This window comes from Phocoena phocoena, chromosome 14 (assembly GCF_963924675.1).
Source record: "Phocoena phocoena chromosome 14, mPhoPho1.1, whole genome shotgun sequence".
In the NCBI taxonomy this organism is placed as follows: domain Eukaryota; kingdom Metazoa; phylum Chordata; class Mammalia; order Artiodactyla; family Phocoenidae; genus Phocoena; species Phocoena phocoena.
Genome location: NC_089232.1, coordinates 70,562,961 through 70,584,784, shown reverse-complemented (window position 1 = coordinate 70,584,784; position 21,824 = coordinate 70,562,961). Strand labels below are relative to the sequence as shown.

At 54.4% G+C, this 21,824-nt stretch overlaps 1 protein-coding gene across 4 annotated transcripts in view; it reads right to left on the bottom strand.

Annotated features, from left to right (window-relative positions):
• Positions 1 to 1,777: 1,777 nt before the first annotated feature.
• DNMT3A (DNA methyltransferase 3 alpha) overlaps positions 1,778 to 21,824 on the bottom strand; it is a 71,364-nt gene continuing 51,317 nt past the window's right edge. Inside the window, exons 1-18 of one of the 4 annotated variants that reach the window (XM_065890941.1) lie at positions 17,843 to 17,849; positions 14,249 to 14,464; positions 13,866 to 14,024; positions 13,330 to 13,437; positions 12,958 to 13,114; positions 12,480 to 12,629; positions 12,328 to 12,372; positions 11,505 to 11,584; positions 10,836 to 10,948; positions 10,534 to 10,717; positions 10,198 to 10,282; positions 8,163 to 8,308; positions 7,251 to 7,341; positions 6,913 to 7,061; positions 5,801 to 5,886; positions 3,942 to 4,011; positions 3,086 to 3,204; positions 1,778 to 2,318 (exon numbers count right to left, since the gene is read on the bottom strand). In XM_065890941.1, the coding sequence (XP_065747013.1) occupies positions 2,177 to 2,318; positions 3,086 to 3,204; positions 3,942 to 4,011; positions 5,801 to 5,886; positions 6,913 to 7,061; positions 7,251 to 7,341; positions 8,163 to 8,308; positions 10,198 to 10,282; positions 10,534 to 10,717; positions 10,836 to 10,948; positions 11,505 to 11,584; positions 12,328 to 12,372; positions 12,480 to 12,629; positions 12,958 to 13,114; positions 13,330 to 13,437; positions 13,866 to 14,024; positions 14,249 to 14,434 (2,070 nt within the window). In that variant the 5' untranslated portion in view covers positions 14,435 to 14,464; positions 17,843 to 17,849 and the 3' untranslated portion in view covers positions 1,778 to 2,176. Of the gene's footprint in view, positions 2,319 to 3,085; positions 3,205 to 3,941; positions 4,012 to 5,800; positions 5,887 to 6,912; positions 7,062 to 7,250; positions 7,342 to 8,162; positions 8,309 to 10,197; positions 10,283 to 10,533; positions 10,718 to 10,835; positions 10,949 to 11,504; positions 11,585 to 12,327; positions 12,373 to 12,479; positions 12,630 to 12,957; positions 13,115 to 13,329; positions 13,438 to 13,865; positions 14,025 to 14,248; positions 14,465 to 15,270; positions 15,343 to 17,842; positions 17,850 to 21,824 lie in introns of those variants that run through there. The other 3 variants (XM_065890940.1, XM_065890942.1, XM_065890939.1) reach the window with 3 other exon arrangements.

The following is a 21,824-nucleotide window of genomic DNA, read 5'->3' as shown; positions in this document are numbered from 1 at the left end:
CTATCACCGTAGGCCCTATCTTTCTAGGGATGCGAACGTGGGACCATGTGCTTGGCAGCACACCTCCCAGCCCTGCCAGTCCCAGGAGGTGCCATTCCCCCCTCCCATTATAAAATATATATCTCTATATGCCACATTATCTACACCCCATCTACCCAGGCAGGCATCTGCCCATTGGGCCCTCACCCTGGAGCCACACATGCCGTCCCTGCCTACAGCCAACACCAGGCTGCCTGCCTCGCCGGGAAGCGGAACCAAGTGTCATGCACTTGGGGCTCCAGGTGCCGCTGACTCGAGGTAAGAGCACAGCTATCATCAGACCAAGTACTAGAAAAGAAATACACACCACTCCAATCACACACGCGAGGAGAGAGATGCCTGGTCCTCCCTCCAGCCCTGACACACGTGACTCGAGAGGAGGGAAGCAGAAGAGAAGAGGGACGCGCCCGGAAGGCCGGCCTCGGGGACCCCCTGGCCGACGCCCAGCTGTCGCAGCGCCCGGTGGCCCACCTGGCCCGAGGGGTGGGGAGCCAGGGCACCAGGGCCACCACTGACTTAGAAGCACCCTGCTCCCCGCACCTTGGTTTGAAACCTAAAGGGAGGGGGGGTTGGGTTTTTGTTTTCTTAAAGAAAATCTGAAAACAAACATAATTATAACCAGAACCATAAGAATAATTATAACAAAAGGTGTCATCAGCCTCCCAGTATAAAACTGCAGCCTTTGGAGATGACCAAAAACATCACATTCCAGGGGCCGGAAGCCGCCTTGTGCACAGAGGGTGGATGGTGGGGGCCTCATAAAAGAACACACAAAAAGCGACTTAGACAGGAAAGCACCAGTACGTTTTGTATGTTTTTTTATTTGCTCCAGGTGGGGTCTGAACTGTCACTTGCCCGCACTCTGGATTTTTTCTGACCCCACCGCAAGGAGCCCTCGAATCGGCTAATGTGAGAAATTGGGAATGAAGACCCCTCATCCTGCCATCTTGCCGAGGGAGTCTCCTTTTCGAAAAAAATCAAAAGGTTATCTCATGAGCCTGGATGGATCCCACTCTCAGCTTTCCACGGTCCCGACCACTGAATTTCACCCCCTTTTTTGGCAGGGAGAAACGGGAGAATGCTGTTCCCAAATTCTCCTCCTTCACCTTGTTAAACACCAAGGGGAAATTAAAAAACCCCACCACGGTTAACGGTTCACCTCCAAGCTGTCTCCCTTTCTCCATCCTTGGTTAAAACCCTTTGCACATAAGGCAACGTGGAAGCTGATGTTTTTACTCATCTCGCTGTTGTAAAGCACCATTATGAAGTCGGGTTGTACAGTAGTTAACAGTACCTTTTATATATATATCTCATATCTATCATATATATATAAACTGTAAACAAGAGGTAACAGCGGCTTCTAGAAACTGATTTTCTTCAAGGTTTCCTGTGTGGTAGGCACCTGAATACTGTATAAAAGGGTCTTGTGTGGTGTTCTCGTCTCTCTGCTGCTAGTTGGGTTGTGTTTTGCATGACCAGGAATGGTGCTGGCAAGACAGCTCAGTGGCTGGGAGGGAACTCTGCCACCTGAGTGTCTATTTTCTGTCCTCTGCTTGTGCTCCTATCTGATCAGGCTAGAGACAACAACAAAAAAAAGATACATAGTAAAAAAAAAAAACAAAACAAAAACAAAAAAAAAAACAAAAAAAACCCCAATATATAGATTTCTATAGAATTTCCTTCTTTCCTTCACTCCCATCTTTCCTCTGCAAGGTATGTTACTATTTTTTGTTACTGATTTTTTTTTTTTTTTTTGCTGCAATAAACCCTCTTGTTTCAGTCACAGCAAGAAACAAAAACCCAAACAAACAGAAAACCCCTCTGAAAAGAGTAGAAAACAAAAGGTTTGACCGAAAAAAAGGGGGTGGGAGGGTGGGGAGGGAGCTTGGTTTTGTTTTTAAATAGGACTGAAGATTAACATTGAAAAATCAGGAGATGATGTCCAACCCTTTTTACAAGGCAAAGCCTTCCGGTATTTCTGCCTCTGTGGGGTTTTTTTTTTTGTTTTAAATTCCTTTTCCTCTTCCGGGTGCTGATACTTCTCTCCATCCTCATGTTCTTGGTATTTTGTTGTGTTTTGTGTTTTTGTGTGTCTGTTTGAACCTTGTCTCACTACCTCGGTTCGCCCTCACGTCCCTTACACACAAGCAAAATATTCCTTCAGCGGGGCGAAGAGGTGGCGGATGACGGGCACGCTCCACGACCGGCCCAGCAGTCTCTGCCTCGCCAAGCGGCTCATGTTGGAGACGTCGGTATAGTGGACAGGGAAGCCAAACACCCTGGGGAGAAAAGGCAGACAGGGCAGGAGTCAGCGCCAGCCTGGGCAATTCTGTGTCCTTAATAACCCGTTCGAGACTCAGGCGCCCGGCTACTCTCTGTGGGTCTGAAGGTATGTTAAGATGATCACTGCCTAGAGATTTCCCACACAGTAGAAACAGAGTTAGCGTTTGTGAGAAACACCTCCAGGACACGCTCCACCTGAAATTCAGACCCACGGTGGGTATCTCAACTCTGTATGTAATAAAAATACATCCCTGGTATCTTCCCCCGCAGAGAACGGAAGACTCTGCAAGGGGCCAAACCCTTGCCTGATGTCAGGAGTTCCTGCTTGCTCTGGCTGTCTGTGTAAGTGATCTTTTTGTCTGGCTAAATGGCAGTTACCCCAAGAATGAGGAATCTAGCCCAAGTCCAATCTGTGCCAAAGCAGGGTGCTGAGGCTTTAAGGCCCACCTGGTCCCACACTGTCCTGGTCTGCAAAGCACATAACATCAGCAAGTGTGACGTAGGCAAGCTCCTGCAGCCGCAGTGCTTCCTTGGAGCTCAGAAGGACCGCTGGGAGCCAAGGCATCGGGGGTTGATTCCTAGACGCCCCCCTTACTTTAAACCAGCCTTACAACGCACAGGAGTCCTCCCCCAGGAATCTGCCATGTTGGGAAATGCTTGGGAAAACCCACTGCTCACGGGGTATCCGCAGGGGATCCGAGCCTGGTGCAGAGGCGGAGATCCCTCCCACCCGCTCCTGCCCGACACCAGCGTGAGTGGGTACCTTTCCATTTCAGTGCACCATAAGATGTCCTCTTTCTCATTCATGAAGACGGGGAAATGCTGGTCTTTGCCCTGCTTTATGGAGTTCGACCTAGTAGTAATGGTCCTCACTTTGCTGAACTAGAAGACGAGGAGGGGAAAAGAGAAATGAGTACTCATCTGCTCCTGCCAGGCACCTGCCAAGGACTGGTGCGTCCAAAGGTGACAAGGCCTGGTCCATCCAGGGGCCGGGGTCAGGCTCCAGTCGTGAGCCTCCACAGACCCCACTGCCCTGCTTTTCTTCCTACACTGAGGTCACCCGGCCATCCTCAGTCCAATCCCACTGGCCAAGGGCTTGACAGACAGCAGCTTGAGCCACTGTCCTTCGTAAGTCTCCTAAGAATTGTTTTTTCCCAGGGGTAGTGACTTACAGGCAAAAGGATGCCAAGTTACTCAGGGGCGCAAAGATACCCCTGGGGTGCCAGCAGTCCCAGGAGTTTTCTCCAGAGAGAAAGGGAGCTTCCACATCACAGGAGAAGCTCTGCTCTGAAGGCTCGTGCAATAGGTCCTGGCTCAATCATTCAAAAGCCGTAGCAGACGCAGGGACCTTGGCAAAGACGTCTTAAGTGTCTGCCTCCCACAGGAGCAGCGGGCGAGCTCAGCACGGAATGGCTGCAGGCAGCAAGGATTCCTGACCTCTCCCCCAGCCCTCCAGGCTTCCCCCCCACCCCCCAGCCCGACCCTCCGGCTCTGGCCAACTGCATGCACGACCCCCTCAGTCGCATCCTCTGCAGGCCGGACACACAGCCCTGCTGCTGTTCCAGCCCATCCTGCCCTTCTCCTTACCCCCAGCAGAGGGCTTTGATGCTGGGGCTAACCTTGGCTATTCTGCCGTGCTCCAGACACTCCTGCAGCTCCAGCTTATCATTCACAGTGGATGCCAACGGCCTAGAAGGCAGAAGAGAGAGAGTAGCAACAGAGACCAGGACGACGGCAGGGATGCACCCAGGGCCCTGACCCAGCAGCCATCTGACTCACATGGGGAAATTAAAGAGGACCCCGTCACCCACATGCGTCGTAAGCCCCTTCAAACTCCCCAAAACACATGCGACATACATTGCAGCCACTCACAGACACAAGTCCCCCAAGCATTAAGCCCTAAAGGTAAATTCAGAAGTGGTCTCAAACTACAAATGAACAGACAACGCCTGCCCAGACGGGGAAAAGCCCAATTATTTTTAAACCTGTTACTTAAAAATAGACTGAGTCTTAAAAGTACCCATCACAAAGCAAGCTTTGGCATGACAGAATGTCCTGTATTTCGACTACGGTGATGGTTACATGGGTCTGTACACTGGATGAAATTCATCAAACTGTACACCTGAAATGTACAGCTAGTTAACTAGACAAATTCTGCACAGTCCCCAGAAGACTAAAATTTTGTGACACGGAACGTGTCACTTCTCAGAAGGCAGACCAGATCACTAAATATCACCTTCGCTGCTGGCCTTTTCTGACATTTAGGATTACTTAATAAAGGTTTCACAGAGCGGTCCACCGTCTCTGCATGGGAATCACCCCTGGACCCATGGTCAAATCGCGCCTCCAGACTCCTCCCTGTTTATGTGCATATACACTGTACTTGGTCCCTCGGGGTACCTCTGCTCCTCCTGGAGGCTCAGAGTTCTAGAATTTTAGAGTTGGAAGAAGCATGTAAGAACAATCCCCCCAAGGGCTGTCAGGGTACACTGAGTTACTGGCTCCATAAAAATACTGGACTACATAAGCCAGTCCATTTTTCCCATACGCACAGACATCCATCCTGGGAACATTAGGGAGACACTGAGACGGTTTTCAGGTCAGCTGCCCACTGACCCATCTCCTTCCCAGCCAACAAGCCCTCGCAAAAGACGGCAGCTTTGCCCAACAGGTATGAGACCGGGGAAGTTCCTAAAACTTCATGCTATTGGCAGAGAGGCAGATTAGATGACCGAGGCCAGGTTAAATGATGTTCCCAATTTGTAGGTGTACCAAGGAGGCTTAAAATCCACACTCAAAACATGCTGCAAAATATTTCTTTCCGATATCTAGACCGGGTGGATCTCCCTCTGCTTTTGAACCACTAACTCTCAACCAGAAGTCCTTTCTTCACATACGCCTTTTTACAGTGCGATTATTACGCTGAGGAAACGAAATTTTCTTCATTCCTGGACATTAAAATCTCTGTGTAACCTCAACGAAGAGCATCCTTCCAAAAAAGGACTTAAAGCCCACAAAGTGTGTGGATAATAAGTGGAGCAGGGCCCTCTAAGCTGCAAGGTGCCTGCTGCTTCGAGATTCTCTCTCCTGGAGCCCGATGTGGCCCAGCTGTGGGCACCGCTCTCCTTCCCATCCCCAAACACATCCTCCACAGCTTTACCTCAGGGGACTAGGGACCAGCTGACTCTAGACACATCACCAACGTAGGAGAACCAACCACATAACTCAGCAGCACGATGAGTCCTCTTCTGTGTCAAGAGTGTGCTTTTTAAAGGTCCCATTTGGGACCACTAGTCCTTGGTTTCTCAGGCAAGTATTTTCTACACCTGACTCCCCTTCTTCCTCAAGGAAAAGGAAACAAAGAAGAACACGGCAGAGCAGCAAGCTGGTCAGCAGGGGAGGCTGGCCCCCTCCTCGGGGCGTCATCCTGCCTGCAGACACCCACCCGCGGCCACCTGGGCACAGAGCTCTCACCAACCTGTTCATCCCGGGAAGGTTCCCCCAGAAGTAGCGGGCCCTGTGTGCAGCTGACACTTCTTTGGCATCAATCATCACAGGGTTGGACTGTAAAACAGGACAGATGTTAGAGGTCAGTGAGAGAGAAATGCCAGAGTGCCAGGAAGTTGGCTACTTTAGAGCCTCAAAGGCTCTTACTTCTCTCTCGAGAGGCCACACTGGGAGAGCCCGAAGGCCCCAGGAAAAGCTGGAATTAAACCCAGCTACGTTCCACATGCTCCCACTGCAACAGTCTAGACCCGCACAGTCCACACTGCGATGATGGAAATGTTCTGTCTGCACTGTTCCATGTAGTGGCCACTAGCCCACCAGCTGCAGATGGCGGAGTACTTGAGAGGAGGCTGGTGTGACTGAGGAATCTTAATGTCAATTTAAATACCACACATGGCAGATGCCCACCACACTGGACCACACAGCTCCAGCTCACCCGGAGGCTTTGAGAAAGAAAGTTCCAACGAGTGTGGATGTGTTCGCTGTAGTACGTCCACATTATGAGCCAAACACACCAGCTTGAGGCGTTTGCCCCCAAGACCCGGGAGCACAGGCTCGGGCTCCCAGACTGCCCGGCCCAAGGACGACTCTGGCTGCAGAAACCCTCTGTGCACAGCCCAAACCAGGCTCAGCCAAGTTGGGACCCACAAAATGGGAAATAGAAACTGAGATAAGCTGTGTTTTCTTCCCAGGTGTCATAAAGCATCCGTCACAGTGCCAGGGAGCGAGGACAAGCCATTCTGGTTGGGAAAATTGCTTCTGGTATCTCAAAGGTTCCCCCAGGGAAACGCCACACAGACCCCCAAGCCCAGGAGTCTGACACTCCACCCCGTTTACAACAGTCAGGTCCTCCAAGTGCTGAGGCCCACACCCACATACCACCTCTTACAGTGAGACCACGGGTTCTGTCCAAGGTGTGCTTCCTCCCTGTCTACTTGGGAAGCCCAGAGCTTCCCAAACGGGCCCCTTGCGAAGCGGAAGTCACCAGTCCCCAGCTCCACAATGCAGATGAGACAGGGATAAAGCAGCAGTCCAAGGTAGAAGCCATTAGTGAGCTGACCAAACCAAGGGTGCTGGCTATACCTCGAGAAATCGCGAGATGTCCCTCTTGTCACTAACGCCCATGGCCACCACATTCTCAAAGAGCCAGAAGAAGGGGCGATCATCTCCCTCCTTGGGCCGCGCATCATGCAGGAGGCGGTAGAACTCAAAGAAGAGCCGGCCAGTGCCCTCTGAGAGGTCGGAAGAGAAAGCCATCAGCTGGGGCTGTCTGCAGGAGACAGTGGTGTGGCCCGGGCACGGGGAGGGCAGGGGAGGACAGGGTCGTTGGGAGTAGCCGTCCCAGGGCAGAAATATCCAAGTAGGAAACTGACGTGCGAAAGCACCAGCTCAGAAGGCGGAGGGGTGAGTGCAGCACCTACCGTAGAGTCCCTTGCGGGCAGGGTTGACGATGGAGAGATCATTGCAGGGACTGCCCCCAATCACCAGATCGAACGGGCCCCACTCCTGGATCTGGGAGGATAAAGGTAAGGTGATGGGCCTGATGTCCGGGGACAGAGGCAGAAAGGGAGAGAGAAAGGATCTGTGAATTTGGCAAAAAAGTACTTTGGCATGGGAGAGAAGAGACCCAGCTGCTTTGAATGCTCTCTACATACACACGTACATTCATATACACACACGCGCGCGCGCAAACACAGTGCAGCCACGGGCAAGTCACTGAGGCTCTCTGGGCTGTTTCCTAAATAATAAAGGGAAAGGACTGAACTGGACCATCTCTGAGGCCAGTGGGGAAACCAGTGTGCCCCCAGCAGGAAAAGCAGCCACTCAGGGGGGACAGCGGTCCAGGCTGGGCAGCTGAATGAAAGGTACTCTGTGCTCTGCGCACCTTGGGCAGGTGTCTGGACCATCTGAACCCCTCCATATGCCCTTCAGGATGCCTGAGGGCCTGTAGTTCGAGGTCGACATGGATAACTGGAAAAGCAAGGGGCCACTCAGGCAGGATCCCGCCAGATCCCCCCCTCCCCAAAATGGAGGCTGGCGAACCTTTCGCCAGCAGTACTGGGAGGATGGGAACCTCACTGCAACCCACAGCGCTCCACTCGAGAGGGCCCGGAAACCAGCCAGGCCCAAGAAGCCTGGCCCCCAATTCCCACTGGAATCTGCCCCGATCCTCTAGAGACAAGGAGGGAAATGGAAGAGAAGGAGGGAGAGAGTTCAACAGGGGAGAGGGGAGAAAGGAAAAGAGCAAATGGACAAAATGAAAGGAGCTGGCGCTGTCCCCGGAGCTAAGTGACGTAGAGAAGGTGGGCGGGGCCGTGGCGGCACTGACATACATGCTTCTGCGTGACGCTGCGGACGTCCCCGACGTACATGATCTTCCCCTGGTGCCGCACCATGCCCACCGTGATGGAGTCCTCGCACACCTCGGAAGCGATGTAGCGATCCACCTGAATGCCCAAGTCCTTCAGCACCAGAAGCCCTGTGCCAGCCAGCAAAACGCACCGTCACTGGGTCACCTCCCTGGCACCCCAGTCTTTGCAGGGGGTCCCTCGGGCCAGCCGGACACATGGGTCAAAGGCAGGCCCAAGCCCTACCCTGCCCTGAAAGCCGCAGGAGACTTCTGGATCAAACTGGAGTATCAATAGCAAGGATATCAAACAGGCTGTTACGTCGAGGCTCTCTCACGCCTAATTTGATCTACTCAGAAAATAGTCAGGACAGGACAGCAGGGGGTTTCGGAAAGCAGGGACAACAACAGGCGACTCTTGGGCTTTGCTGTTTCTGTACCTTGCATACACTGGTCCTTCCTCAGCCCTTCTATCACCTCCTGCTGCAAAATTCAACCATCCGTCAAGACTCAAGGTAAACGCCACCTACTCTAGAAAGGCTTCACTGATGCCCACCCCAGCCTACAGCCCCCGGGATGGCCTCCCCCCCTCTGTAAGGCCCAGCACCTTCTGAGGTGGCACATCCTCCACCTCAGAGCAGCTCGCACGCCTGAGCCAGCCCTTCTCTTGGGTTGCAAATGTCTTCACGACAGAGTGGGCGGTCTCAGTCAGCGTGTTTCCTCCTGAACTGACTACTCACACTTCCTGACCACGGCCCTTCCCCAAAGGCTTGCTGAATTGAGGCAAGGAAACAGAACAGACCCTGTGTCAGGAGACACAGCACCATTCCCACTGCTCCCAAAAGACCTCCCCACAAGGAGCCTGCACGGCCTCTTGGAGTGTGACGGGGCTTAAGAAGGCTTCAAGGTCCTAGCCTGGGAAACCAAAGCTGTACATTAACTCCTTTAGGTTCACATGACATCAAGCACTGAGCTGGGAACAGAAGACAGACATCTGGCCCAGGTGCCTTCCCCACCCTCTGGCCAAGGTCTCCGGGCCCAGCCTGCCCATCTATCTCCCTTTGGTCCCATGAAGACAAGTTCTAAGGAGGACTATTTGTTTCCTAAGGACTGAAAAGCCTCAGCCTTGGGGCAGGGCTGAGGGGTGTATATGAGTATTCACGTCAAGAACCACATGAAATTAAAAACAGCGGCTACACGGTGACCCGGTATTCCCTAAAAGTTAATGGTTTAAGTATATAAAGTTGCATGTACAAGGATGCTTGTCACAGAACTGCTCATAGCGGTGGGGAAAAAAGTAAACAACCCAATAGGGGGTTCATTAAATAAATGATGGTAGTTTCCCTCCATAGAATCCTATGCAGCATTTATAAATAATGTAGTTCTATACTGGTTGACATGAAAAACCAGTCATGATATCATAAATGAAAAGGCACGTTACGACACATTTTACTATTTACTATGCATTTTACTATCCTTTTGTCTTACTTATCTACCTACATATGATTATATAAACACACACATGCACAGAAAAAAAATTCTGAAATCTAAAAATGTAAAAGGACATATACCAAAACACTAGTCATAGGATTACGGGCGATTTAAATATTCTTTAGACTCTCTTGTTTAGAGTTTGTTTTTTTCACTGCGACTTATAATCAAAGCACAACAGGACTGCCCGTGATTTTGCTTTGGTCGCCAAGTCTGTCCTTCGAGGTTCTGTGAAAATCTTCCATAGTCTCTGACCAGCGACGGCTCTATCCTCTGCTGGAGCGCCTCCCTCCCACTGCCCCCGTTCCCGCCCCCCGCCCCCGGCCTCACGTCCCCAGTAAGGCAATGCCCACCAAACGTGCTGGTTTACCACTTAGTTTTACTTTTCATTGAACACAGAAGTTTCCTCCTTATGGTAATATTTTAACAGTTGTAACGTTAACTGTCACTCTGTTTTGCCGAAGTTACGCACACACAGTCCCCTGAGCCCAGCTCCCACGTCCCAGAACGAAGATGCCAATGACTCTCACCTGTAGCGATTCCATCAAACAGGGACAGCACCCGGATAGGCTTCCTCTTCTCGGCTGGGACAGGTGGGTAAACCTTCGGAGGGTCCTAGGCAGCCAGCACAACAGGCCAGGTGAGTGTCCGGGAGTGTCCAACAGACCCGCACGCGGGGCTGGCCTCCCGGCCAACTGTGAGCGCTTGGGATTTCCAGACCTGCACAGCCCGCTCGCGACTCAGGCCCCGCTGCCCGGCGCCCGGGCCCCCGACCAACCGAAGCACTCTCGCTCTGGTGGAGTCTGCCCTCTGGCTTTGGCAGGCGGTGGGGGGGTGAGGAGCGCCACCCTCGGCCCAGCACTCACGAATTCCTGGTCGTGGTTATTGGCGAAGAACATCTGGAGCCGAGAGGGCCAGTCTTCTCGCCGCCGCAGCAGCCCGTAGGTGCCCTTGTGTCCGCACATGTAGCAGTTCCAGGGGTCTTCCTTAATGGCTGCCTGCGCAGCTCCCGGCCCCACCAAGAGATCCACACATTCAACGCAAAAGCACCTGGAAGGAAGCCCAGTGGAGCGGAGGGGACCCTCACCCCAAGGCCAGTCCCGCATGGAGGGTGGCCGCGGTGCAGGGCAGAGAGGGAGGGCCGCTGCGCGCGGGGGCGGGGCCTCACCTGCAGCAATTGTTGTTCCCGCACATGAGCACCTCGCGCCCCCCACAGCAGATGGTGCAGTAGGACTGATAGCCGTCATCATCGTACTGGTACGCGCACTCCAGGAAGCAGTTCTAGGGAGCACGGCGGAGGCTCAGAGACCGCCGGGCAGCAGCCAGGCCAGCCAGGGTGAAGGCAGGCTACGAACCCAGCCTCTGGGCTTTGGCCTTGAAACCTCGACACAGAGCCCTGGAGACACGACCCCGCTACCCATCCAGCCAGGGTCCAGCCCAGACCACAGATCTGGGAAGGGGACACCATGCCTCCCCACTGCAGTGGACAAACCGAGGAGAGGCGCGTGGGAAGGCCCGGAAAAGAAGGCCTGCACCGCCCTGTGGTCCCCCGCGCCCAGGGCACGGCGACCCACCCATCAGCCTGTCCACGCCCACTTCACACTAGCGACTGTGAGCCCACATCTGGGGACGTGAATGGGGCTTTAGAGGGGGCAGGGAACACTCAGAGGAAAAGCAACAGCAAGTCAAACGCTTGAAACCCAAGGATCCATTTTATCAGGACTCTGCTTCAAGAGCAAACCTCGGAGTCACCCTCGCAGCTATCCCAGGTGCCTGCGGCCCAGAGGCCAGGAGGTGTGGCCAGCTGGGGCCTCGCCTCTGCCGGGTGTGCCCCTACCTTGCAGTTTTGGCACATTCCTCCGATGAAAAGAGGGTGTTCCAGGGTGACGTTGAGGCTTCCACAAGAGATGCAAATGTCTGGGCAACAGAGGAAGCAGAGTGAGTGTCACAGAAGGGCCCCCTCCCCGCTTGGGCCGAAGCCCAGGTCCAGAAAAGCTATAACAAGGGGCGTGCTGGAACAGCAGCCAGAAAAGAAGGCAGGAAAGAGTCTGGGAGGGGCCCCATGGAACAGGGAGGCAGCGTGGCCCCGATCTCAGGAGCCCACTCATCTCCCTGAGCAGCAATGCCGCCTTCCAGGAAAGGCATGGTACGAGGGTTAAGAACCCGCTGTGAGAACGGGGCCTGACCCTGTGTTACTCTGGAGATGTCCTTGGTCAGTCAACCCTTAAGGCCTAGGCCCCTGCCTTCATCCTTCCTGGCCCTGAGGGCCCCGAGCTGGACACACCATCACTAGGCCAAGGGAGACAGATATGGGATGCACTAATGACCCCCAGATGAGAGAAGGTGAGGAAAGGTAAAAGGGCAAGTTCCGATCCAAGAGAGGCCACCCTTATCTGACCCACTGGAGTGTCCCAAACCCTAATGACCAGTTCCCACCACCGACAGGAAAGATCGTGGCACCGGAAGATAGATGTGTGTGTCAAGCAGGCTGGAGGTGGTGGGACATGAAGGACACATCCTGTCACCAAGTACTGATGTCCCACGGCATCGTACCTTCCTCGGTACCTATAGTACTCCGTGCCGGCCACCACCTTAGGGCCCAAGTGGAACAGACAATTGACTTCCCAGGGGCAAGGCCCAGCTGCCCCCTCAGGACTCACCCTCGATGTTCCGGCACTTCTGCCGCACCTCGTACACCAGCCGCTCTGCAGAGGGGAGGAGAGCCCAGCGTCAGAGGAGGCCTCGAGGGTCATGCCCATTCCTCTGAGCGCCGGCCTCACCCTGCCGCTCTCTCCAGAGCCAGGCCAACTACCTCTTGTGCGTTCATCAATTATCTCCTTGACCTTGGGCTTTTCAGTTGTGCTCTTTCGGGGCTTTTTGGCTGGTGGGGGCGGTGCATAGGCAGCTGCCTCGGGTTCAACCCACATGTCTGTGTAAACTTCTTTGTAGGGGTTCTTCTCCTCTGGATCGGGAAAGCATGTGATGAGGTCATGGTTACTGGCTGACGAGGAATCCCAGCTCTCTTCCCCTGGACCATCTACCTACAACGGGGTGTAGCAGGGTGCGGCCCGGTGCCCAGCTTGTTCCTAGCTCCCAAGTCTCTGGTGCCAGCAAGCCAAGGGGGAGCAGGTTGTTCAAAGTCCCAGAGTGGCACTGGCCCTACCTGGCCCCAGGGAGAGGGAGACAGCGGCCATTCCCACTGCGAAGCTTGATGGAGGAGGCCTTGACGGCCCTACCTAAGCACGGCTTTCCGAGCCTGGGTGCGGAGCTGCTGGTGCACCTGCGTTTACCTTCTGGGGGCTCCAGGCCCTTGGGGCCAGAGGGCTGGAACCCTCCCAGGGCCCATTCGATCATCTGTTTGTTCTGCACCTCCACGGCCTTGGCAGTGTCGCTCTCGTCGTTGTCGTGGCACATCGGGAACAGCTTCCCCGCTCGGCTGCTGGCCACCTGGAGGGCAACATGTGTGGGGAGAGTAGCGAAGGTGGGCTCAGGCAAGAGGTGGGAGAAGGTGCAGAAAGGAGACGAGTAAGGAGAAAAGGAGGCCCGAGGGCCTCCCAGGCAGACCCTCTGCCCAGGCCTAAGCCCTGTGCTCCAGCTTCCAGACCAAAAGTGGTCCCTGCCGTCTGAGCTCGCCCTGCTGAGTCCCTCGGAGGGGCACTGACCTGCAGTACTTCGTAGATGGCCTTGCGGTACATGGGCTGCTTGTTGTAGGTGGCCTGGTGGAAGGCGCTGCAGAAGGAGCTCAGCGGCATCAGCTTCTCCACACACACCTGAAGGCACAACCCGCCCTCGTTTGCTCCTCCTTCCACACTCACTGAGCACCCACCACTTGCCTGGCGTGGTCAGGGGTGGGGCCATTAGGGCCCGGCCTCTGCCCTCAAGAGGACTGGATGCACCAGGAAATAATTACATGACATAAAGGAGGAGTCCAAGCCCCGGTGTCGGGGAGGACCTGAATGCAGGTGGAAGGGAATTCTGGGTACAGGGTTCCTGGAAGACATCCGACTCTTGTCTGGAGTGCAACCTAATGATCTCAAGGGCTTCCTCCAATCGCACATATACAGAGTGGAGACGAGCAGAGCCCCTCCTACCATCCCAATTCCGAACCACGCCCCCAGCCAAAACCAGAGGCCCCGGGACCAAGACCCCTTCCTCCCCGCCCTCCCCTGCCAGGCTACCGCCAAACCCCACGACTCACCACTGAGAACTTGCCATCTCCGAACCACATGACCCAACGGGTGCCTTCTGCTGCTCGGCTCCGGCCCGTCATCCACCAAGACACAATGCGGCCTGGCCACCAGGAGAAGCCCCGCAGTTTCCCCCACACCAGCTCCCCAATGCCAAAGCCCCGGCCGTCCTGGAGCCCCAAGGAGCAGAAGTCATTACATGGTGGTCACGAGGCCCTGCCACCCTGATTCCCCCCAAAGCAACCCCAGCCCTGGGCATCTGAGGGTCAGGACAGCCAGGAGGGAGCGCCATCTGAATGGACAGAGCGAGACTGGAGAGACAAAGAGGCCTGGGGTCGGGTAGAGAGAGCAGGACGGGAGGAGCTGGACGAGGCAGGTGAAGCCAGCCGCTCACCTCGTACTCCGGTTCATCATCAGCTGCTTTGGCGGCGTTCTTGTCCCCAGCGTCAGCCCCCACGGGCTCAGGCGTGGTGGCCACAGTGGGGGATGCGGGGTCGGTGGGCTGCTGCACAGCAGGAGGACTGGCCTCCTCCACCTTCTGAGACTCGGTGGACCCCTGGTTTTCTTCGACAGCATTCATTACTGCAATCACCTTGGCTTTCTTCTCAGCCTGGGGAAACAAGGAACAGAAGTTACCTTGAGCTGACACTCAAGGGGCTCTTCTCAATCTCTCCAGGGTCTGGAGACAGTGACAGAAGGTAAGGGGCTGGAGAGAGGAGTTCTTCCCTCATCAACTCAACCAGCTTGCCACGGAAAACAGAAAGACGTGAAGTTGAGAGGTGAGCTCAGATCACTTGGCTCAATGCCAGCCTTCTCTGCCTCCTAGGAGATCTTCCTCCCTCGTCTAATCTTCCTCAATTGTCAGCATCAGCAGTTGCCCATCTTCTGATACGGAGAGATCAATTCTGTTCAGATACTAACCACGCCCCTTAGATGAGGCACAGACCTTGGCTCCAGCCTCTCCTATCTTACTCCCCGATCTAGAAATGGATCCTCTTGTCCTTTTCTCCACAGTTTTCCTGGGCAATCGACCCCTTCTCTTCCTGGTCTTGGCTTCCAGACCACAATTCTAGTTTTGTTGTGATACGTAACGAAGAAATCACTGTTTTGTGTTCAGAGCGCACGGTTCCTTCCCCATCTGCTCAACCACCACGAAAAGCCCCAGAAGAGCTTGCCTGCTCCCATGCTCACACGCCATCCTGGAGTTCTCAGGATCACATCTAATGTATGTTGTCACCAGATTCTACGCCTTCTTTCTACATGCACCTTTCAGATCCATAAATACACTTATTCTTTCAACAACTATTTAGGGAGTCCACAGTATAGCCAGGCATCCTCTCTGCCATCCCACTGACAAATTAATCCAAACCCAAGTATTCTCCCAATTTGAACAGCCTCCATCCTTTCACCGTTCACCATCTCATGCTCATCTTTCAGGCTATGACCTGCACGCCCATTCCTTCTCAAAACCTGCTCCAGTATTCCCATCACCCTGCAGAGGAGAATGAAATGCCTGATACTTAGCTCTGAGGGCCATTCAACCTAATCTCACCCATCTCACCCCAACGGCTGAATCTAGGACACGTGGCCCTCAAGCTTCAAGGCTCTGCACCCGTTTTCACCACACCAGATGCAAAGGGAAAAAAATCCCACCTTCAACATGAAGCTTTCCCTGAGAGCTTAGAGCTGTGAATACAAACCCACCCTCAAGATTACCTGGAGTATAAGACCTCTAAGCTGGAAGTCACAGCATTTATATTCCTGTCTTAGCCTTGCAACTAATTAACAGCCGACTTTGGAGCAGTCCCTTGAGTTGCTCCACCTAAAAAGGAGTTTGAACTGAAGGATTTCTGTTAACCTTTTCTGACTGGTTGAAGAAGCTGACGTATGTATGTACCAAGAATTCCAAGGCCTCTTCAAAGCCTGTCAGTGGACCCCCAGGTCCCAGGTTAAGAACAGCTCAATGGTCTACTGTCCCTTAGATTCATTTTATTTTGATCTATCTTCAAGTCTTTGCCTACTGGCCACAGACCAAATCTGCTTCTTGTGGCAATTCCTAAAACACGAGGATGGAAGTCTTAGTTCTTTCTCTGACTCAACAAATTCTAAAATGGGATAAAGCATCCTTTGCCCCCAGCCCACAAACAGCTGGGAGAGAGAGCTCCGAGGTGGGGTGAGGGTGGAAGAACGCAGAGGACCTGCTCCTCCCTCCCAAGCCCCACCCTCACCTGGGGGATTCTGCCCCACCCCTTCCTAAAATCTACCTCCTCCTCTCCCACAAGGTGTGCCTAGGTGTGCTCTCAAGCCTGTGGGGAGAGAGGTTCTCTCTCAGAATTGTCAGCTGCGGCTGCGCTATCCCAGGGCCAGATCTGCTCAGATAAGTGCTCTGCCTAGCAGTCTCTGCTCCCTTCCCTCCACCATGCCTCCGTGAACTTCAGGGACGGCCGCTGACCTAGACCAGGGTGCTGCCTTGGGTGGAAGGCAGCACCATTCTGCCAAAAGACCCAGTTTCCAGGGGCGACGGGCCCCCTCAGCCAGAACAAGGTGCGCAGGTGGCAGGAGGCGGCAGGGGGAAAGGATCCCAGCAAGCAGCGCTGCGGGGGGCCGGGGCACACGCGTCGGGCTCCCCCCGGCCTCCCCCAGTCTAGAAGGCAGTCGTGCCTGACACCACCCTCCTCACTCCCCCTCAGCCCCTTTGTCTCTCTTCTCAACCCCTCCACAGTGAGTTCCTGAACATTATTCTTCCCCCACAACTTCCCCCAGCTTGTCAGACGGTGCTGCTGACGGCTGTTAAGCGCCCCCAACCCAGTAGGTGCAGGAGAACACGCACCCAGCATGGTTTGGCAGGCAGGGGAGGAAGGGGCCTCCATCGGGACAAGGCCAGAAGGGGTGGGGGAAGGAAGAAGGGGGTGGGTTAGCAGCAGGAGGCAAGAGGAAAGGGGAAGAAGGGGCGAGAGGGTGGCTGGGTGGGGGAGGGGCTCATTAGAATAGACTTGCCTAGGGCAGTGCAGGAGGCCCCTTTTCCACGTTCATGCCAACCCCCCGGACAATAGGAGAAATAAGGGTTAACTCTGGGCTGGGGCTTTTGGGCTAAAGCCCCCCCCCGCCCCGCCTCAGTTCAGAAGGTCCTACCCCAGAGTAGCCAAGAGACTGGGCAGGATCAGGAAGACACCACACCAGCCCCACTACGGCGGCTCAAGGAGGCCACTTGGCCTGGAGTTTGTTCTGCCTGGAGAGCCACTGGTAACTCCACTCTGGTGGAGGCATGGCCTCCCCATCCAGTCCCGTCTCCTCGGGCAGCTGTCCCGCCTCCACCTCTCTCTGCGACTCAGGCTGCTTCCCATTCCAAAGGTCAGAGGTCCAGGGACCCACGCGGACCCCGGGCTGTCCCAGGTGCCTCTCCCATCACAGGCCGGCGTCAGGCCACCCCACAGCCCCCTGTCAGGGTCACACTGCTCCCTCCCACCCTGACACCACTTCTTTCTGGCGGCCTGACGGTGGCTCCCAGGAACAGGCAGGAGAAGAAACTGTCCCTCTCAAGAGGCCACAAGCTTGGCACAGCCTGAGGACGGCGTGGTCCACCAGCCAGGAACACAGGTCAGCAAGGAAATGCCAACAACCCATCTGCCAGCCAGCTCAGCAAAACCGCCGCTGCTAGCCCAACTCCACGGGCCGGGGCCTGCCCCCAGCCTTCGCTGACCACTGCCCCAGGCTCACACCAGGCCTGCTCTTGCTGGCCCCTGAGCCGCCAGGTCCCACCTGAGCGCAGGAAGGAGTGGGGCTTGGGGCTCCTGAGGAGGAAGTGGGTGGGACAGCAGTAACTCAGCATCTCCAGAACTCAGGCCAGGCAGGGGAGCCAGCTCCTGCGGGCCGGGGAGGCAGACTTGACTCTTCTCAAGCCCAGAGGGCTGCAGGCCCAGAGATCCTCCCACCGGCCCCGGCCGCCTCCCCGCCCCCAGTTTCCCCAGGGCTCCATCCAGGAACCTACCCATAAGGCCAGGTGCAGCCCCTCTGTGGTCCGGCTCAGGTGTGAGCCCCAGCCCTGAAGCTCTGTAAGTAGCTGCCCGTCTGGGGGGAGGGGAAGGGGGCGATGGGGCTGGGGGGCGGAGGGGGCCAGAGAGAGGGGGAGGGGGAGGTGGGGGGGAGGGATTGAACATTTTCTTTGTCTAGAACTCCAGGTCACGTGGGCCCCGCTGGAGTGCCTGGTTGGCTGCGAGCGGGCCGGGGGAGGGGGCCGGCTCTCAGACGCTGGCAGTGGGCCAGCCCCTCTCCTTCGGTCCGAGGGGCGCGGGCCGGCGCTGGGGCCTGGGGGCGCGGCTGGGCCTCCGCCCGTTCCCAGGGCCCCGCCCAGGCCAGGCTGGAGGCGGTGCCCGCCCCCTCCAACCGGCCAGCCTTCCCCGCCCCCTCTCCTCCAACTCCGCCAGAGCCCGGCGCGGAGCCGGGGGGCGAGGCCGGGAGCCCGCGGGCCGCGCGGGGAGGGAAGGAGGAGAACCGGGAGGGAAGGGTCTGCCCTCCAGCTGCGGAGGTAAGGTGCGAGCGCCCAGAGAACCAGGAGCGCAGGCAAAAGGAGAGAGGAGCTTTCGGGCCGTCTGGGAGAGACAGGAGAAAGTTGTTAAAAGTGAGTCTCAGCAGCACAACCAAAAAAAAAAAAAAAAAAGGAAAAGCTTACAGATGAGCGAAGAGGCCCAGGAAACTGTAGGAAAACTCAAAGCACACAGAGATGGGCAGAAAGCGCCCGTACAGAACTGGGTGCGCTCCAGAACGGGAACTGGGAGCGTTGCCGGGGGGGTGGTCTCCTCTGCCTTAAACGGCGTGGCGTGAAGAGGAGTTCAGGCTTTGAAAATCACTTCCTGGCCAAGTCCCTGGGTCCCCTAGGTCACTCTGGGTCAGCCTTGGATGTCTCATTTTCCTGTTTGCAAGGTGCGGGGTTGGGGGGTGGGGAGGAGGAGTTCAAAAGTACAGCAATTCCTTCATTCCCAGGAGCAGACATCTGCTGCTCAAGACTGCACTCCTTCGGAGCCTCCAGGTGCAGCTACAACCATTTCAAGTTCCCTCCTCCTGAGCAGAGGCCCCGCCCCCCAAGAAGAATATATATGTGTGTGTATATATATGTCTATCTATATACATACATACATACATATACTCTCTCTCTCTCTCTCTCTCTCTCCCTCCCTCCCCCTCTCCCTCTCCCCCTCTCTCTCCCTCTCCCTCTCCCCCTCTCTCTCCCTCTCCCTCCCGACATCAAAGAAGCAGACACTGTTGGCCCTGCCCTCAAGGAGCTGACAAATTCAACTAGACTTGGAGAGATTGGAAAAGATCGTTGAAAAGCATCTATAAAGAGAACTACACCACAAATACCAACCACCCTGATGGGCCAGGATGGCTTGGAAGCCAAACAAAAATAAGTAGTATCAATGATAAATGAGGTTAAGGAGGTCAGTGTAGAGCAGAGGCTGAACCTGGAGGATGAATCAGATTTGGAATGAGGCTGGATAGGGAGGAAATAAGAGATGTTAGGCTGGATAGGGAGGAAAACACTTGCCCACCTTCACCTCCCGCCCCACAATACAACTAAAGCTAAGGGGTGCGGAGAGAGATGTTGATGGATATATCCTATCGCAGTGAAGAATAACCGCAGGTTTTCTTACATGACAGGGTGAATGGGTATTTTGGAAAGATTAGCCTGGGGACCTCCCTGGTGGTCCAGTGGGTAAGACTCCACGCTGCCTGTGCAGGGGGCCGGGTTCCATCCTTGGTTGGGGAATTAGATCCCACATGCGTGCCACAACTAAGATCTAGCACAGCCAAAATAAATAAATATTCCTTTTAAAGAAAGAAAGATTAGCCTGGTTTGTTTGCAAGATGAATTAAAAGGAAGAGGGGCTTCCCTGGTGGCGCAGTGGTTGAGAGTCCGCCTGCCGATGCAGGGGACATGGGTTCGTGCCCCGGTCCGGGAAGACCCCACATGCCGCGGAGCGGCTGGGCCCGTGAGCCATGGCCGCTGAGCCTGCGCGTCCGGAGCCTGTGCTCCGCAACGGGAGAGGCCACAGCAGTGAGAGGCCCGCGTACCACCCCACCAAAAAAAAAAAAAAAAAAAAAAAAAAAAAAGGAAGAGCAGGGGAGCTGAGGATCTGGACTGGGGTTCTGGTTCTATCACTGTGACCTTGGACAAGCCACTTAACTCCAAGAAGTCTTTTTTCACTTGCAAAACAGGAGTGATGACATCTGCCCTCCCAGGCCCTGGAATACCAGCATCACTTAAGGAGATAATGCCCCCAGGTGCCTGGCTTCCAACCACAAGCTGCGGGAACAAACCAGCTGGAACAGGTGCTGGTATAAGGAGGTCAAAAGATGGGCTGTGAAGGAGAGCCTACCTACCATCCCTCCTGGGGTTCAGCACCCTTCTGGGGGCCGTCAGAACAAGCAGGCCCCGAAAAAGGAAGAGGACTCCAAATCAGAGCGAGCCTTCTCCAAATAATACTCAGGGAGTACAAACTTCCTCTCCCCACCCTGACTGAGATCCAGAACCCATACAGCAAAGAGGAGCCGTTCCATAAAACACAGGCCCTATTCTGCTCCAAGCCATCTTTCAACTCAATCAAGGTACCTGCTTGGTATAATTTTTCAGAAGATCCCCAAGCAGAGATGAGAAGCCGTGAGTTTATACCTCCTGCCTGCTCCCACCCTTTAAGGAATATAATAAGACTTGCTTGGCTTCTCTCACTGATGCCTCCCCGGCATCCTCCCAGGCCACTTTAGACCTCACCCCAGGCCTCCTCTCAAAATGAAGTTCCTGATCTGGCTTAGCCGGCTCTTTTTAAAAACACTATCTCATCTATGGCATCTCCTTTTCCATCACCATGCGGTTAAACACCTTAGACTCTGCACTCCATGGTCTCGGGACTTCTTCAGTAAGTAATGACGCCTATGCATGCAGTCAGGACTCAAAGTGTCAGGATGGACCAGGGCCATCAGTTTCACTTTTTCTTGGCCCACTTAATAAAGTAGCCTTTCCCTCCAGCTGCCAAACTTCCTTATTCTCATTCTTTAAAATTAAGCTCAAATTGGGGGGAGGGGCAACATAAGAGTAGGGGATTAAGTGGTACAAACTACTATATATAACATAAACTACAGGGATATAGTATACAGCACAGGGAATATAGTCAATATTTTATAACAACTATAAATGGAGTATAATCTTTAAAAATTGTGAATCACTGTGTTGTACACCTGAAACTTATATTGTAAATCAACTACACCTCAATAAAAAAAATTTGCTTTAGTAAAATTAAGCTCAAATCTTACCTCTTCCACACAGCTCCCAACTGAAGCAAAAAAAGCCCAATTCAAAGGTGTCCCCTCGCTACTTAGAGCACCGCCCCTCTCCTGTAGCTACACAGACAGGTAAGGTTACCCTTTTCTATACTGTAAGTCACTCAGACTGAGATTCGTGTCCTCTTTGTACTTGGTGGGCAGAGAGAGACCTCAACGCAGAAGAGACCCCGAGATCTAGGGTAAGAGGTGACTTTAGCAAAAGGTCAGGAAAAAACTAGGGCAGCCTTCTAGGATCCTCAGGTCATATATGTCCTCGACCTTCCAAAGTAACCCTCCCAGGTGGTTACTGGGATAGGTCTTTTGATTAAGATAAAGATAGTCAACCTAAAATAGCAGGGTCATGTAAAGTGAGCCAGGTTCTTGGAAATGTTCTCGAAGTATGTTGAGGAGGAACCCCTGGACGAAAAGACGATCTGGCGGATGTCAAGAGCCTAAAAGAAGCGCTGGAGAGGAAGTGTCCAGCATGGTCCAAAAGGGAGGGTGACCTGAAAGAGAGGGCACATTTCCTGTCTGGCAGGCCGATAGCAGTGATCCAGTAGGCCTGATGAAAACACCTCTTAAGGACACCTGACTCTCAGCACTTATCCCGTGTTCATCAAGCAAACTTCTAACTTTAATTACATTTTCCAGTGACT